Source organism: Oncorhynchus keta, chromosome 14 (genome assembly GCF_023373465.1).
Source record: "Oncorhynchus keta strain PuntledgeMale-10-30-2019 chromosome 14, Oket_V2, whole genome shotgun sequence".
NCBI lineage: Eukaryota > Metazoa > Chordata > Actinopteri > Salmoniformes > Salmonidae > Oncorhynchus > Oncorhynchus keta.
In genome coordinates, this window is record NC_068434.1 from 29,670,373 (window position 1) to 29,688,883 (window position 18,511).

The following is an 18,511-nucleotide window of genomic DNA, read 5'->3' on the forward strand; positions in this document are numbered from 1 at the left end:
GACCTTTTGCTATGAGACTCGAAATTGAGCTCAGGTGCATCCTGTTTCTATTGAGCATCCTTGAGATGTTTCTGAAACTTGGAGTCAACTTGTGGTAAATTCAATTGATTGGACGTGATTTGGAAAGGCACACACCTGTCTATATAGGTTCCACAGTTGACCGTGCATGTCAGAGCAAAAACCAAGCCATGATGTCGAAGGAATTGCCTGTAGAGCTCCGAGACAGGATTGTGTCTAGGCTCAGATCTGGGGAAGGGTACGAAAAAAATGTCTGCAGCATTGAAGGTCCCCAAGAAGAACACATTGCCCTCCATCATTCCTAAATGGAAGAATTTTGGAACCACCAAGACTCCTAGAGCTGTCCGCCGGTCCAAACTGAGCAATCGGGGGAGAAGGGCCTTGGTCAGGGAGGTGACCAAGAACCCGATCGTCACGCTGACAGAGCTCCTCTGTGGAGATGGGAGGACCTTCCAGAAGGACAACCATCTCTGCAGCATCTCACCAATCACGTATTTTCGGTATAGTGGCCAGAAGGAAGCAACTCTTCAGTAAAAGGCACATGAAAGCCTGCTTGTAGTTTGCCAAAAGGCATCTAAATGACTCTCCGACCATGAGAAACAAGATTCTCTGGTCTGATGAAACCAAGATTGAACTCTAGCCTGAATGCCAAGCCTCACGTTTGGAGGAAACCTGGCACCATCCCTACGGTGAAGCATATTGGTGGCAGCATCGTGCTGTGGGGATGTTTTTTAGCGGCAGGGAGACTAGTCAGGATCGAGGCAAAGTACAGAGAGAACCTGCTCCAGAGCGGGGGTGAAGGTTCCCCTTCCAACAGGGCAACGACACTAAGCACACAACGAAGACAACATCGGGACAAGTCTCAATGTCCTTGAGTGGTTCAGACAGAGCTCTGACTTGAACCCGATCTAACATTTCTGGAGAGACCTGAAAATAGCTGTGCAGCAACGCTCCCTGACAGAGCTTGAGCGGATCTGCAGAGAAGATTGGGAGGAACTCCCCAAATACAGGTGTGCCAAGCTTGTAGCATCATACCCAAGAAGACTCGAAGGCTGTAATCGCTGCAATAGGTGCTTCAACAAAGTACTAAGTAAAGGGTCAAAATACTTACGGAAATGTGATATTTCAATTTTTTTATATTTTTTTAAATAAATTAGGAGAAGATTTCTAAAAAAAACTGTTTTTGCTTTGTCATTATGAGGTGGTGTGTGTAGAGGCTGTAATCCAACAATGTGGAGAAAGTCAAGGGGTCTGAATACTTTCCGCTGGCAATGTACTGTTCCTAATGAATAGAACACAGCTTGGGGACACCCTTGTCTCAAAAACAAATGGTTTTGACCGCTTGGAACTTGAAGTGAAGCTTCTCCTCCCGATCATGCTGTTCTGCTTGTAAAATGATTATCAACTTTACACACCTTATGTAAAAATGAAAAATGACTATTGGATGAACTATATCTACTTGAATATAAAGTTGAATCCCTCCTCTCTAGCTGGGGATGAACTGCCCCCCTCTAGTAAAGCCTCTAGTTCTCCCAGAAACAGTTAGGGTAAACATGAATTGGCTGGGACAGACAGTTTGAGGCTAATCAGGAAGTCAGAGATTGACAGGAGGACCTGTAATCGCAGGTCATTTGGCGCTGGGTTTTTACAGAACATCACAGTGACGTTTTAAAAAGGGAGAACCACTTTCATGTCAATAACTTGACTTCAGCTACAGTCACTTTGTACTGTTAAACTGCAGTTAGTTGTGTCCATCAGAGCTGCTATGACAGGGAACAAGGTAGCAAAACAGTGAGGTTAGGTAGTGGATGATGCAGATGAAAAAGAGCGATTAAAAAAAAAAACTTGTGGTTTTAACTGTTTTACCTTTTTTAGTCTTGTTTGTGGTCTGCCTCTTGAGGGACCGTTTTCATATCCCCAGTCTTCTGATTATGTTTTATGTTTTCCTAGAATCTGCGGTGGGCACGAGATGTGTTGCTAGGAAGCAGTGTCCCATGGCAACAGCTGAAGCACATGCCAGCACAAGGACTTTTCTGCGAGAGGAACAAGACAAACCTGTTCAATGTAAGTTCACCAAGCCAGCTCTGCTATCAAGGTCCTGTTACTCATCTGGCTAACCATTACTATGCACGAGTCCTGGTTCTCAGTTTGTTTTACGGTTTGGAAAGTGAAGTTATTTTTTGGAATATTGCAAACTCAATAGTAAGTTACAGAATTTACACCCAATTTGACTCAATCTAATCAGAAGTCAGTGACTGGAAGGAAATGCTGAGTTCATTTGGCGTGTCTTCCAATCGACTTCCTCCTCGACTTGTAGCAATAACATTCTGCACCAGGAGAGACCCTTAATAGCTAAAACAGTGGAGGGAGGACTTAGAGATTCCAACATTGCATCAGTTGTTTAAACTTAAATGAAAAGGGTACTTCTGGGAATTACATACTTAGTGTGTCAACCTTCTCATTACATCCTGTTTGTTGTAAGTCCTCCAAGAGATATTTCTCCTTGCTGCAACTCTTCTTAGTCCCAGTTATCCATGCAATATGTTTTTTGCATGTTATTGTATGGTAGCTTTAAGCCTGGATGTATGGAATCCCAGGTAGCACTGTCATGAATTGAAGCATGTGTGGCGGTCTGTGGAGGGTCTGGAGACGAGGACAATGATCAGTAATGTCACTGCTGGTGTTGAGCCAGGGAGTAGGCCTACTCGGAGGAGGTTTCCCAGGTCACATCAAAAGTCAGATGAAAATCAGCAGTGGTGTGACTCAACAGCTGTTGTCTTGTCTGCCATGGACTTCAGTATCACTGATCCCTGAGCCTGACAGACAGACAGACCAGTCATTGTCAGTGGTGATATGTGTTGTGCCTTCTGTGTGACAGAGGGGACAATGATTGTGCTGGTTTTCCTCAGTGACAGAATTACCAAATGGCTGGATGGGAGATGATATTAGACATGAGATGATAGGTTACCTGATGGGACTTGGTCTTCAGTGGAGTGTTTTTCAATGGGGAGGCCAGGCCACACCACCTGAATAAGGTTTCTCTAGATCATTGGTTCACTACTGGTTTTGCCTCGGGACCAGATTGTCTCAGTCACGACCCAATATTTGCATTGCAAAATTGGCAAAATGCCATCTGGAAAGCTATCTTTAATGCTATATTGATAGTCAATGTAGCAATTTACACTGAGTGTACAAAACGGTAAGAATACTTTCCTAATATTGAGTTTCACCCCCTTTTGCCCTCCTAGCAGCCTCAATTCGTCAGGGCATGAACTCTACACAGTGTCAAGCTTCCCACAGGGATGCTGGCCAATGTTGACTCATGCTCCTCCCCTTCATCTACACTGATTGAAGTGAATTTAACAGTGGTCATAGCATTCACCTGGTCATGGAAAGAGCAAGTTTGTTTTGTACACTCAGTGTATATGACAAGGGAACTACATCCCCACCTTTTCCATTGTTAGTAATAAATGCTGCCCATATTCTTGATAAAGAATGTTAGTAAGTTCACTGGTTTGAAACACAAAATGAACCAACTGTTCCTAAATAGCGATCTTATTAGCTCTATTGACAGTACTAATTGAAAAAAGTTCGGATTTTAAATTATTCAAAAATGCAGGCTCATTACACCCTTCTAACTGGTTTTAGCAGTTTAAGTTCAGACTGGAGTATTTTCCATTTCAATTTAAAAAAAATAAAGTTCTCAGACACCCTCGACCCATTCGAAACCTCCCGTGACCCAAATTTGGGTCGCCACGACCCCCCCAGTTGAGAATCACTGCACTCAGTCCTATATTGCAGCCTAATGTAGGTCACACTGGCCTAGTTTTCATCTGGTTTTGGCTGGTGTTACATCAACTGGGCCACCATCAAGAGTAGCCTAACCTATATTCTGCTGTTTTGACATGTTCCAGACTGTGGCATGCAGCACCCTCTGTTTGACTGGTAGTAAGCCTTCTTATAACTGTTCTCATGTAGTCTCAATCATCTTGTGTTTCACCAATCGTAAATGTTGTGCATCGAAGAATATGTATAATGTAGTAACTAAACAGGTTTATTAGAAAACACAGCTGATTAAACAAATTGCATTCTTAACTGAAGATCATGATTAGATGATTATTGGAGTCAGGTGTGTTAGATGGGGCTGGGGCAAAAGTGTGACACCAGTCAGGCCCCTGAGGACTGGAGTTGCCCAGACCTGAAATAAATCAACCATGACAGGGAATCCCCAATGGAAACACAGCTGTAGATGGACAATAATATTATGGATTTGATATGGATATATATATATATAATATAATTTTTATTTTCAAATTTGAATCTGCCACGAATAGAGCAAATGCCCATTCCGAGAGCAACACACGCTATAGAAACAGAGCAACACCCGCACGCTATAGGAAGAGAGCAACACCGGCGCGCTATAGGAAGAGGGCAACACCGGCGCTATAGGAAGAGAGCAACACCGGCGCGCTATAGGAAGAGAGCAACACCGGCGCGCTATAGGAAGAGAGCAACACCGGCGCGCTATAGGAAGAGAGCAACACCGGCGCTATAGGAAGAGAGCAACACCGGCGCGCTATAGGAAGAGAGCAACACCGGCGCGCTATAGGAAGAGAGCAACACCGGCGCGCTATAGGAAGAGAGCAACACCGGCGCGCGCTATAGGAAGAGAGCAACACCGGCGCGCGCTATAGGAAGAGAGCAACACCGGCGCGCGCTATAGGAAGAGAGCAACACCGGCGCGCGCTATAGGAAGAGAGCAACACCGGCGCGCGCTATAGGAAGAGAGCAACACCGGCGCGCGCTATAGGAAGAGAGCAACACCGGCGCGCGCTATAGGAAGAGAGCAACACCGGCGCGCGCTATAGGAAGAGAGCAACAGCGCGCGCTATAGGAAGAGAGCAACACCGGCGCGCGCTATAGGAAGAGAGCAACACCGGCGCGCGCTATAGGAAGAGAGCAACACCGGCGCGCGCTATAGGAAGAGAGCAACACCGGCGCGCGCTATAGGAAGAGAGCAACACCGGCGCGCGCTATAGGAAGAGAGCAACACCGGCGCGCGCTATAGGAAGAGAGCAACACCGGCGCGCGCTATAGGAAGAGAGCAACACCGGCGCGCGCTATAGGAAGAGAGCAACACCGGCGCGCGCTATAGGAAGAGAGCAACACCGGCGCGCGCTATAGGAAGAGAGCAACACCGGCGCGCGCTATAGGAAGAGAGCAACACCGGCGCGCTATAGGAAGAGAGCAGGAAGGGGATGAAAAAGTAGGCTGTGTCATTTTCATAGTATTGACATCACTTTTACACCAGCCTATCTCATAATGACTGTAATACAAATTAATGATAACAGAGTGAAAGTTTTCCTAATTGTTTTTGTAAGTTACACACAGTATTGGTCCAACATACAAATTGTTTAAACATGTAGGCCTATCTAAAAAAATAACAGCCATAAACACAACTGTCATTTTGCACACACCGTAACCGTTGATTCAGGGCCATGGACAGAAGGCTACCTTCAGTCAGGATAAAGTTAGATGCACTGAAAATTTCAGCATTACCTCAGAGTACAACTAATAGGCTACATTGGTCATTGTCCTGATACCCATCAAATAACGCAAAGATGTGTGTATATATATATCAATTAAACACACAAAAGTTGTCTAAAAGATGCATTGAAGTAAAAAGCAAAGGCTTAAACTATACATTACATAAAAACATCAGCCAAACAACCAGAAGGCTTACATGAGGGAAAACCAATGAATGAATGAGGCTTATCATTTAGACTAGTTACAGTCTCCTCCATGCTGTTGTGAACCTCATGAGAATTTTCTGACTCCATTCTCCTTCCTGACAAAAATGTACTTGTCAGGTCCCTCTCAAACACCAGCTGGACAAGCTGTGCTTTTTGTTGATGTAACATACTGCGTCTGTGTTCACTGAATAAGTTCTTCAGAGTGGAGAAGGAATTTTCGCACATTGCTGTATACGTCCCAATTGTTAAGCCAAATTCATGTTTCAGTGCCAACATCACAGTCGGCATTGTTGAAAAAGGCCCACCGTATCTTTTAAGAAAACTGATTGTTGTTGCTGGCTGTGGTTGCGATTTCACTTTGCAGTAATCAATAAACTCTGCTTCGACAGGTTCACTTTTGGTTGGATTCAACAGGTTGTCAGGTGCTAGTGGCTGGGGTAATGGAGGTGCAGGTGCTTGTTGTGATATCACCCTCATGATATTTGTGCTAGGCCCCGGATCTTCTCCATGTTGTTGGTCAGCAGACAGCGTGGGGGATGGGTGGGTATTACATTTGCTGCTAGGCTCCTCAACCTTAATGGTCGGGCCAGCCGTTTGCTCGGTTAACTCGGCATCACACTCGACATGGTGGTCCTCCGTTTTTTTTTGCTCTTGGTAATGCAAAGCCCTTTTCGGATATCCATGCATATTAGCCAGCTGTCATTATTAATCTCGCCACGAACAAAATTTAGCGAATCTAGTAGCTACTAGCTAGATGATTAGCTGTCTGGAAAAGTTAACTACTTTTATTCCCTTTGTGAGAGAACTGTCAATTTGACCTGGTCCTGGTTGGGATCCAATGAGCTTCCTAAACAAGGTAATGAAGGTGGTACCTTATGACATTGCATGGCTAGGTAAACAATCAGAATGCATTTTGGGATTTTTAACTACTAAATATAGCATCTCCCCCCTCTGATCATGAGCGCACACCCGGCATAGCCTCTGTACCGCTGTGCACAACTAGCAGGCCCGACAACACTCCATTGGCAAGACCAGGCATTGTAAATCATATACTATTTGTTATGTTATGGGGAAACAACTTGGAGGGTACAAACTCTATCGGGGGTCAAAAGCTCTGCCACCCCATATAACGGGCTCTGCTGGCCTGCTCCATTCCGTAATCCTGCAGAGTCACGATGTGCTTGCTCAGGCATGGTGTTGCCCACACACACGCACTGTATGTGCTTACATATTTATCCGCCTACGCACCCACACATGCACTCTACTGCAAGCTACAGACAAAATGGATGCCATCTTTCTGGATCTTGCAAAGACAGGACAGTATGAAGATGGGCAGAAACTGCTTCTCCCAATAGAAATCCCAGATCACACTTGTAGGCGATATCATGGCTAGCTCATAGAAACACGTCACCGGGTCTAACGGTGAGTCGTGCAGAACTGTGCATGTGCAGGCCATCAAATCAAAGCCACTCCTTTGAGTTATTTCAGGAGGTTGGAGTAATAACATGTTTAACTACTACAGACATTGGCTCGAATCTAGGTTGTGCCTTTAGATTTCGAGAAAATGAACAACTAAGGAAAACATTTTCACTTCTCTCATTGACTTCTCTAACCCCAAACCCCAGCCTGGTCTGCTTCATAAGTGTTGCTGGAAGTCTCGTGATGTTGTCCCGCCTATAGGTTTAGAGACTCTGTGGATTCTGTTTCAGAGGAATTACATTACTTTCTAGTCTTTTAACATTGAAATATATCTTGGGGCTTTTTCCCTCACTTTAAACCTTTGTCTTCATTGCACCGAGATGCTAACTAAGTGTGTTTGTGGCTATACAAAAACGTGTTCTTGAGTCCAGTATATAAACTGTGGTGTAACTGTGTCAGTTTTGCTTTTGTACAGTACTGGAATGTTGGGTGTGTTTTGCTTGTCTACCTAGCATCGTGTGGCACATTGAGTTATGTAGGTGGATCTGCTGAGACCAGTAGAACTAGTTGGTATGAGCAAGTAGGGGAGGAGGAGTGTGAAGGCAGTGGAACATGTTGTAATATATTGATTATTTTAATGTGTTCCTTTCTCTGAGGTCCTGTCTGGCTTTGTAGCACTAACACCTCTTCGGTGCTGTCTTGTCTGTCTACCCTCCCTGCTGGAGAGCTCATCATGTCAGCAGGTTGTTGTCTTGTTTTACAAGAACATAAGCTCTGCACGTGGACAAATCGGAACATTTTAGCACCACACAAATAAGTGATCGTTCCCGGCTACACACACAATGCATGTGTGGCTGGTAGCCTTATGTCTGCCTTGCCACTCATGGAATCTTGATTTTGAAATGTTTTTTTTTAAATGATCCACGCGTTGAAAGAATGTTTTCATTCCACCCACCAGCAGATTTTTTTTGAAGCTCACCCATGACTCTACTAATGATTAGCCCAATAGGGTAAATGCAGATAGGCAACCCCATGCTTCAGTCTATTTATTTATAGCCACTATGCTATCAGTTGGGCTACAGGTAGTAATGCTTATTGCTAATAGCATACCTAATACCTAATAGTATGGACCTTGCATAAGCTATATGCTCGGTCCAATATGTTAAAATCATTTTACCAATATGTTATTTGGCCAATTTCTGGAGGTAGAAATTATATTTTAGATGTCAGCATAATTCTGTTTTCATAAATTTTGAAGTAGAATATATTTTTAATGTCCACCAACCCCCTTCCCCCACTGCAAATGTTTTTCTCCAGAGGAAACACTGTACAGGCTAGGCCGACACATTCATTCCTGTCTTTCCTTACTTCTTCAACTACTTCTCTATCCTCCCTCCCAGAGCTCCATCTTACTCCGTTCAAATCAGCTGCTTGTTCAAAGTCTGCTTTTTCAGCTTGCCAACTCTTCCTCTCTCTCGGTGTCTTCCTGTTGCTCACTTTCTTTTGTGTGATCATGCTCTCCCCCTCCTTGTTGCTGCTCTCGCTAGCTCTCTTTCTCCTCATTGCTCTCTCTCCCTTCTCTGTGTGTGTGTGTGTGTGTGTGTGTGTGTGTGTGTGTGTGTGTGTGTGTGTGTGTGTGTGTGTGTGTGTGTGTGTGTGTGTGTGTGTGTGTGTGTGTGTGTGTGTGTGTGTGTGTGTGTGTGTGTGTGTGTGTGTGTGCAGTTATGGGCGGGAATAAGTCGACCCGTCGCTGATTGGCTGGCTACAGTCTAAAGGGGTGGGCACTATGATGTCTATAGAGTGAGAGCGAGAAGGGTGGAGGGAAAACAACCTAGCAGGCTGGGGTCAGGGGAGTTTGAGAGTGTGTGGGTGTTTTTGTTTTGAGATGGCAGGGTTTGAAAGAGAGAAAGGAGCGAGTCAGCCCGTCTGTCAGTGGCACGCTGAGTCTCTGGGCCCTGATGCCAGCACCGTTTCTGCTCCCCTCGTCCAGGCTGCTGCCCTCTTCCTCTCCACCTCTTCTTTCTCCAGCTCTGCCTTGCGCAGCTCTTCTCTCCTGCTGTCTACTGCAGCCTTCACAGCCCCAGCGCCTGCATGCAGCCCACCCCTCTCTATCTCAGTGTGAGTTTCTCTATGGCTGCCAGGGCCGCTGGTGCTGCTACAGCCAGCAGGAAAACATCCAAAAGAATACACGCGCAGACACAAGTGGAGTAGCTTTCGTTGGTGATGGTGAGTCTCTCCTTTGCCGCCTTTCATTTTTTTCTCACTCTGTCTGTTTTATTAGGGAAAGAGTACATGATTGTATTATTTTGTTTATGTGAGTGGAGTTCTTCCACAGTTTGTGGAGTTAGTGTAGTACTTTCATGGAGCATGGTGGGGTTGATTCACCCCCCTCCTTCTGTGGAGAGGGAGGCAAGAGTTGTGTTGAGCCATCTGCTCGCAACGGAGATGAATGTTTACTCTACACCTGTCTTTTTTCAAGAATACAGAGCGATGGAGTGATCATGTAAACTGGTTGTATGAAAGTGCGTAGTAAAAGTCATTTCCTGTTGCTATTTCACCCCCCCCCAACTGTTGGGTTTGCTGTTCTGCAGGGTGTAATGGTTTGATAGGAGGTAACGGTGTGAGATGTTTGTTTGAGCCTGAGGTGATGTGTTCTGACATCATAAAGTAGGCATGTAGTGGTGTGGCATGTAGTGGTGATTTAATGGGTTATGGCTGGGCTAGGGGGAGTGAAAGGAGCTGGTGTTGTGCTAGGAGCAGGTGTTGTGCTAGGTAGGAAGGGGAGATACTCAACACGCAGAAACTAAAAGGCAATAGGGGAAGTTGGCTGTTTTATTAATTGACTGTTATTAATTAGACTATTAGTTTTCCTATTTTAGATCATTACATTTGCAGAAATAATTGATTGGGTGACGTGTAACCCACGGTAATATAACCCACATGAGTGATAACTAGCGTCCCCAGGAAACATAATCTATCCTGGCAACTCTGAAAAGCATGGTCCCTCTATGGAGATGAATATAGTATCTTGCATCACAGTGGTGTTGTTATTTGATAGGATACCTGCTACATACTGTGGGATTGTGGATATAGAGTCCCAGGCAGGAAGGGGTGGAGGGGTTCCCTCTGATAGGAGGGGTTTGGTGGGCGTGGCCAGGCTGTGTGCTTCCAGGCCTCCTAACACTATAGGGAGAGAATCTCCTTTTCCTCTCTTTGTCTTTCTTAAGGTTGGCTAGCAGGGACAAAGCATGAGCAGAAGGCACATTCTTTCAAATCTGGCTGAATTATTGATGCAGTCATTATTATGTTGCTATGTTTAATGCCCGATCAGATAATGCATTTTGAATTCCCTGTGATAGAGCGTGTGCTGTGCGTGGGCCAGGGGTGTAAACACATATCCATCTCTCACACAAACCGTGAGCGCAATAACATTTACCCATGAACAGCTTGTAAACAATTGCCGCAGAGAGCAACAAATATGGAGCAAATCTTGACCTCCATTAGAATAAAACAAATAATGCATTTTGATAATCAGCGGTGCTGTATATTTCATGTCATTTTTGAAACTGGTTGTAATATATTTTATTTCACTTGTACCCAGGAAGATCAATCAACATCAAAGTAGCACAAACAAGTTTGTCTGGTTACCATTTTAGAAAAACATAAAGAAAATGTTAAGACATCTAGAGGAAAAAATCTAGTTCATACAGGCTGGTCATTCAATATGGTTAACATGCATCCAGAGTAGAAGAGGGCTGTTCTGACAGAGCATTATTATAGAATGTGTATTAACATTGATGGTCTTCATTGCCTCTTCTTGACAAAATGAGGCCAACTGACTCTGGAATGCAATTTGATTTGATAGGTATGTTCTGTTTATAATTTATTTCCTGCTTGGCTTCTCTCCAAAGACTGAAAATGTCAACAGACAATGTGGACCTGTTTGTTAGGCTGAGGAAAAGACTCCCAGGTGTAGGGGCTTGCTGCGTCTGTGGAGGCTGATAAAGGCATTTCATTTGTTTTGTTCCATCGTGAAATGCTCAGTTTCTCCTCCGACTCGCACACACTTCTAAGGCTGCTCGTTGCCAAGTTTTAAAATCTTTTTATTGCACATAGACCACCGAATTATGCCTAAAATTGTATTCTATTCTACTGAGCCATTTACTTTATGTTCCTATTGTTGCATTGTCGAGAAGGAACCTGCAAGTATGCAAGTAAGCGTTTCGTTGGACGGTGTATATACCATGTATATCCTGTACATACAACAAATCAAACTTGAAACCATCTGCGCTCATCTCACATGATCTGCTGTGGAGCATAGAACCTTGCCTGTCCATACACACCTGCTGGGATGATGTGTGCACTGGGTTGATTGGTCGTCATGTACTGTAACAACATAACATATGCTGTCACATTATAACATATCTGTATTTAGATTTGATTGATCGCTGCCTGTGATACTCGTAGGGATCTGAAGACTTAGCAGTCCTTCAGAGATATTGACATTAAAGAGATTATCCAGTACTTTTGTATACCTTTTAGCCAGTAGTCCTGAAAGTAGCCAACACAAGCCAAAAGTGGTCCCTGGAAATTGTGTACTGCGCCACATATGTGCACCACGTCATTGCACTCTCTCGCTCTGCTGTGCGCATGATGTGCTTCTTGTTAGCCGTCACTCAAATGGTGAGGGGTAAAGCTCATTGGTTGAACTCAAATTAACAGGGGGCTGACCCACGTAGGGAAAGTGATGCAGTACATCTCCCAGAAAAACTGTGGCTTTCATACTAGGGATTTTATGACTAATTGAGACTTAAGACAGTAATTCAGCTCCTAAGTTATGCATGTATGAATTATACATTGACACATCCAGCCCAAAGCGGGAGGTTTAAAAAATACTTAGTAGTTGCCAAACTTCTGGAGCATGTCTTTAACAAGTCAACGTGTGTTTGATGTGCTGCTTTCTGTGGTTCCCTGAACCCACCTAAACCCAGACAGAACACAGTGCTAATGAGGCTGCCTCCCTGCCTGCCTGCCTGGAGGGATCTGATCTGCCTGGAGTCACTATAAAGCCCCTTCACAACCTCGACTCTGCAGGCACTGTATTTCTCCCTACAGCAACTCTTTCCATTCTCTCACTAGGGCTCCCATCGTCCAATGCCACAGTTTTAGCTCAAATGTGTTCCTCTTGTCTTCTCTTCACCTCCTTTTCCTTCCTTTCTTTCTTTCTCTTATTTATTTCTTTTTCTTTCGTTCTTTTCTTTCTCTCTTCTTTCTTTCTTCTTTCTTTCTCTTCTTTCAATCCTTCCTTCCTGCTTGTTTGTCCATTTCACCCCATTAATTGTTTCCTGATGTCAGCCATTGAGGAGCCTGCTACACAGACACTCCAAAACACCCCATTTAGCCTGTCTTCCAGCCCCTGTGTCAAATGAATAGACGAAAGGACCTGTTGAATCTCTGTAATATTATCTCAACCCAGAGTTTATTCAGGTTTTTGCATGCCATTACCTATAGACCTAAGGAATGTTTAAACATTGTTCTCTGCCAGCTGGACAGAATACAGGGTATGCTGTTAAAGTAAATTTTTATTTAACAAAGGACCCATGCACATTATCAGTGTTGTCGGTGTTGCGTGAGTAAAATGAGCACGCATTTCGCTGTAGCCGTTACTTTTTTCTCATCAGCACTGATCAGTTTATCTTTAAACGCGCATATCAAATCTGGAATAATATATGCTCATACATGAAGAGCTTGTACCCTCTCCTATATGGCTGATAATTGCCAGGGACCTCACGATACTTAGGTGCTCAGCTGTATTGCGATTCTCACTATTATATGTGTTGCGATTTGATGTTCCAAACATATTGCTCACTCTACAGTGCATTCGAAAAGTATTCCTACCCCTTCACTTTTTCTACATTTTGGAACGTTACATCCTTTTTGTAAAATCTATTTAATCTGTTTTTTTCCTTCTCATTAATCATAAAAACTGATATCACATCTACATAAGTAATCAGACCCATTAATTTGTTTGGCAGCCGCAAGTCTTTTTGGGTATGACGCCACAAGCTTGGCACACCTGTATTTGGGGAGTTTCTCCCATTCTTCTCTGCAGATCCTCTCAAGTTCTGTCAGGTTGGATGGGGAGCGTCGCTGCACAGCTATAATTAGGTCTCTCCAGAGATGTTCGATCGGGTTCAAGTCCAGACTCTGGCTGGCCACTCAAAGACATTCAGAGACTGGTCCCGAAGCCACTCCTGCATGGCCTTGGCTGTGTGCTTAGCGTAGTTGTCCTATTGGAAGGTGAACCTTTGCCCCAGTCTGAGGTCCTGAGCGCTCTGGAGCAGGTTTTCATCAAGGATCTCTCTGTACTTTGCTCCGTTCATCTTTCCCTCGATCCTGACTGGTCTCCCAGTCCCTGCCGCTGAAAAACATCCCCACAGCATGATGCTGCCACCACCATGCTTTCCGTAGGGATGTTATTGGCCAGGTGATGACTGGGGCTTGGTTTCCTCCAGATGTGACTCTGGGCATTCAGGCCAAAGAGTTCAATCTTGGTTTCATTAGACCAGAGAATCTTGTTTCTCATGGTCTGAGAGTCCTTTAGGTGTCTTTTGGCAAACTCCAAGCGGGCTGTCATGTGCCTTTTACTGCCGGCCATCTCTTTCGCGGTTCCAAACTTCTTCCAGTTATGAATGATGGAGGCCACTGTGTTCTTGAGGACCTTCAATGCTGCAGAAATGTTTTTGTACCCATCCCCAGATCTGCGCCTCGACACAATCCTGTCTCGGAGCTCTACGAAAAATTCCTTCGACCTCATGGCTTGGTTTTTTTCTCTTACATGCACTGTCGATTTTGGGACCTTATATAGACAGGTGTGTGCCTTTCCAAATAATATCCAATCAATTGAATTTAGCACAAGTGGACTCAAGTTGTAGAAACTAGAGTTCGACCGATTAATCGGAATGGCCGATTAATTTGGGTCGATTTCGAGTTTTCAGAACCTTTATTTAATCTTTATTTACCCAGGCAAGTCAGTTAAGAACACATTCGTATTTTCAATGACGGCCTAGGAATGGTGGGTTAACTGCCTCGTTCAGGGGCAGAACGACAGATTTTCACCTTGTCAGCTCGGGGTATCCAATCTTGCAAACTTATCTAGTCCAACACAATAACGACCTGCCTCTTTCTCGTTGCACTCCACAAGGAGTGTTATGCGAATGCAGTAAGCCAAGGTAAGTTGCTAGCTAGCATTAAACTTATCTTATAAAAAACAATCAATCATAATCACTAGTTAACTACACATGGTTGATGATATTACTAGATATTATCTAGCGTGTCCTGTGTTGCATATAATCTGACTGAGCATACAAGTATCTGACTGGGGGGGTGGTAGGCAGAAGCAGGCGCCTAAACATTCATTCAAACGGCACTTTCGTGCGTTTTGCCAGCAGCTCTTCATTGTGCGTCAAGCATTGCGCTGTTTATGACTTCAAGCCTATCAACTCCCAAGATGAGGCTGGTGTAACCGAAGTGAAATGGTTGGCTAGTTAGCGTGCGCAAATTGTCGTTGTGTTGCTGGTTCGAGCCCAGTGAGGAGAGGGACGGAAGCTATACTGTTACACTGGCAATACTAAAGTGCCTATAAGAACATCCAATAGTCAAAGGTTAATGAAATACAAATGGTATAGAGGGAAATAGTCCTATAATTACTGTAATACCTACAACCTAAAACTTCTTACCTGGGAATATTGAAGACTCATGTTAAAAGGAACCACCAGCTTTCATATGTTCTCATGTTCTGAGCAAGGAACTGAAACGTTAGCTTTCTTACATGGCACATACAGTCATCATTAGTCATTTAGGTCAACATTGGATCATTCAGAGATCCTCACTGAACTTCTGGAGAGAGTTTGCTGCACTGAAAGTAAAGGGGCTGAATAATTTTTCACGCCCAATTTTTCAGTTTTTGATTTGTTAAAAAAGTTTGAAATATCCAATAAATGTCGTTCCACCTCATGATTGTGTCCCACTTGTTGTTGATTCTTCACAAAAAAATACAGTTTTATATCTTTGTTTGAAGCCTGAAATGTGGCAAAAGGTCGCAAAGTTCAAGGGGACCGAATACTTTCGCACGGCACTGTATTTTACATAGAACATATTGCACTTTTACTTTCTTCTCCAACACTTTGTTTTTGCATTATTTAAAACAAATTGAACATGTTTCATTATTTACTTGAGGCTAAATTGATTTTATTGATGTATTATATTAAGTTAAAATAAGTGTTCATTCAGTATTGTTGTAATTGTCAACAAAACAATTGTCAGATTAATCGGTATCGACTTTTATGGTCCTCCAATAATCGGTATCGGCGTTGAAAAATCATAATTGGTTGACCTCTAGTAGAAACATCTCTTGGATGATCAATGGAAACAGGATGCACCTGAGCTCAATTTCGAGTCTCATGGCAAAGAGTCTGAATACTTATGTAAATAAGGTATTTCTGTTTTTTTTATTTTAATACATTTGCTAAATTGTCTAAATGTGTTTACTTTGTCATTATGGGGTATTGTGTGAGGATTGATGAGGGGGGGAAAATGATTCAATCCATTTTAGAATAAGGCTGTAAGGTAACAAAATGTGGAAAAGTTGAGGGGTCTGAATACTTTCCGAATGCATTGTATATATTTTTATTTTTTAATTTTTTAAATATATTTTACGGTACTTTGAGTCAAAGTATGAATATAATATCGTCCAAAATCATTTGGAACTTTACATTTTTTTTCTTTCTCCGACCATCACTACTGTGTCATTACAATATCACTGTCATGCCCGATCTCCTTTTCAATTGCCCTCCCTCACAATCTGTCTGTATTAAATAAATCATCATGTATTTACCATCACATTGAATTGAACAAAACATTTCAGATACATCCTACTCAATGTTCAGTTCAGCATTTGCAGTTTTTTAAATTTAAAACTAAAAACCCACCAGTGGAATCTGTTTTCCTTGTGAGTGTGTTAGTGGGAAATAACTCTAGTTAGCCTGACAGACACAATCAATACAGTACATTAGCCTGTCTTCATAACATGTTAATGCCAAGCAGTAGGAAAATGGTATTTAGTTGATTAAGGTATGGGTTCAGTGTTAGTGAACTGTTGCCTGTTCTCCTCTAATCTTCCTGCTCCAGGGCATCTGGCGTATTCCAGTGGATGAGATTGATCGGCCCGGCAGTTTTGCATCTCATATGAACAGATCCATCGTTCTCTTGCTGGAGGTGCTGTCTCAGCTGAAGGACCACGACACACTGCTCAAAGTCTCTTTCATGCTCCAGAGAACCCCTGACCAGGGAAAGTAAGGATCTTTCCCTCGTGACTCAACCATGTTTCTCTCTGTGTTTCATGGCAACATGTTGTTCTTGTGTTTTTCTGTGAATTTGTTTTTTTAAATGTGACCTTTGTTTAGCTAGGCAAGTCAGTTAAGAATTATTTTTATTTACAATGACTGCCTACACCGGCCAAACCCGGACGACGTTTAGGCTAATTGTGCGCCGCTTAATGGAACTCACAATCACGGCCGGTTGTGATACAGCCTGGATTCGAACCAGGGGGTCTGTAGTGACGCTACAAGCACTGTTCATCTGAGTTTTCTTGTCTTTTCCCCTCTCTCTCTCTCGCTCTCTTTCTCTCTCTCCCTCTCATGTCTTAAAGGAAGTATTTGCGGGATGTGGATCGTCAGGTTTTGGCCCAGAGAGCATTTTTCCTAGCTGTAAAAGTCCTGGAGGACAATCTGAACAAACTCACAGGGGTACGGAACCAAAGCACTACACATATGGAGAGGAACGTATTTTATAGGGTTTATCGTTTTGGCGTGCTCTCCTTGTTGTGACAGGCTCTGTTCTCTCTCAGGTGTCGGCGCAGCCTTCCATGGATGAGATGACGACCACGGACACGTCCAACAGGCCCAGCGCAGAAGACCGCAGTCAAGCACTGCCTAAGAAGCCGGGGCTCACTGAGGGGACCCAGGTCAATGCCCCAGGCCATGACTCTGGGCTGCAGGAGCCCCCTCAGGCACAGCCAGCCCTGCTCACCATCGACGGAGACAAGGGGGATCAGCAGCAGGGAACTCCATGTGGGAAGGTGGAGGCTGCTGCAGGGGAGGGGGCTAGAGCAAGGCCAGAGGAGCCTATGGAGCTGGACACTGGCCACTGGGGGCGTCCCTCCAAGACCACAGACTCTCAGGGCATCCAACCAGACACTGAGCCCCACAGAACTGTGTTGGAGCCTGGGGAGAAAGTGGCTGTGAGCAGCCGGGCACCAGAGCTTTCTCTGGAAGACCTGAGCATCAGCTCCAGACAGCAGCAGCTCCAGGGCCTGGTAGTTAAGGGCCCAGTGTCAGCCAGTGGAGCAGAGCTGGGACAAGCCCAGGGGCCGCTACGCAGGCCCAGCAGGAAGAGGAAGCTCCTGGATGACGTAGAGTCAGGCAAAACACTTCTGATGGATGCCTACCGGGCGTGGCAGCAGGGCCAGAAGGTTGTGACCTACAATCTGGGGCGCATTGAGAAAATCATGTCCGAGACATACATGCACATTAAGCAGGTATGCTGTACTTTTATGACTTATTGATTCCCTATTTACATGTTTACTGCAATTTTCTCTCTCCCATCAAAACATTATTTATAACTGTGTCATGTAATGCAATGTAATATGCACTAACTGTAAAAGGAAATGGGTTTGGGAAATCCCTCTTGAGAATGATTTAGCAATGAGACCTGAAACACAGAGGGGGGGACTTTCCCTGTTCACACAGCTTTAGTGCTAACACCGTGGAGGTGCCATCAAACAGTGTTGTAAGGAGCCAGATAACACAAAGTAGATCATGTGTAGCCTAATCCATGCAATCATAATCATCTTCACAGTCCTACAGATATTAACTAACACAAATGGCACCATTAATATTTACAGCTCATAACTAATTATAAGCTTAGGAATCCACACATCTCATCATACATTTGACCGGAAACATGACCGAATACAAACCGTGTAGCTATTCCCTCCGCAAGGCAATCAAACAAGCTAAGCGTCAGTATAGAGACAAAGTAGAGTTGCAATTCAACGGCTCAGACATGAGACGTATGTGGCAGGGTCTACAGTCAACCACGGATTACAAAAAGAAAACCAGCCCCGTCGCGGACCAGGATGTCTTGCTCCCAGACAGACTAAATAACTTATTTGCTCGCTTTGAGGACAATAAAGTGCCACTGACACGGCCCGCTACCAAAACCTGCGGACTCTCCTTCACTGCAGCCGACGTGAGTAAAAC

At 44.1% G+C, this 18,511-nt stretch overlaps 1 protein-coding gene across 7 annotated transcripts in view; it reads left to right on the forward strand.

The window, feature by feature from the left end:
• LOC118393166 (calcineurin-binding protein cabin-1-like) overlaps positions 1 to 18,511 on the forward strand; it is a 64,856-nt gene that overhangs the window by 17,941 nt on the left and 28,404 nt on the right. For all 7 annotated transcript variants that reach the window (XM_035785546.2, XM_035785549.2, XM_035785548.2 and 4 more), the window contains 4 exons: positions 1,969 to 2,082; positions 16,380 to 16,543; positions 16,900 to 16,996; positions 17,098 to 17,787. In XM_035785546.2, the coding sequence (XP_035641439.1) occupies positions 1,969 to 2,082; positions 16,380 to 16,543; positions 16,900 to 16,996; positions 17,098 to 17,787 (1,065 nt within the window). The remainder of the gene's footprint in view (positions 1 to 1,968; positions 2,083 to 16,379; positions 16,544 to 16,899; positions 16,997 to 17,097; positions 17,788 to 18,511) is intronic.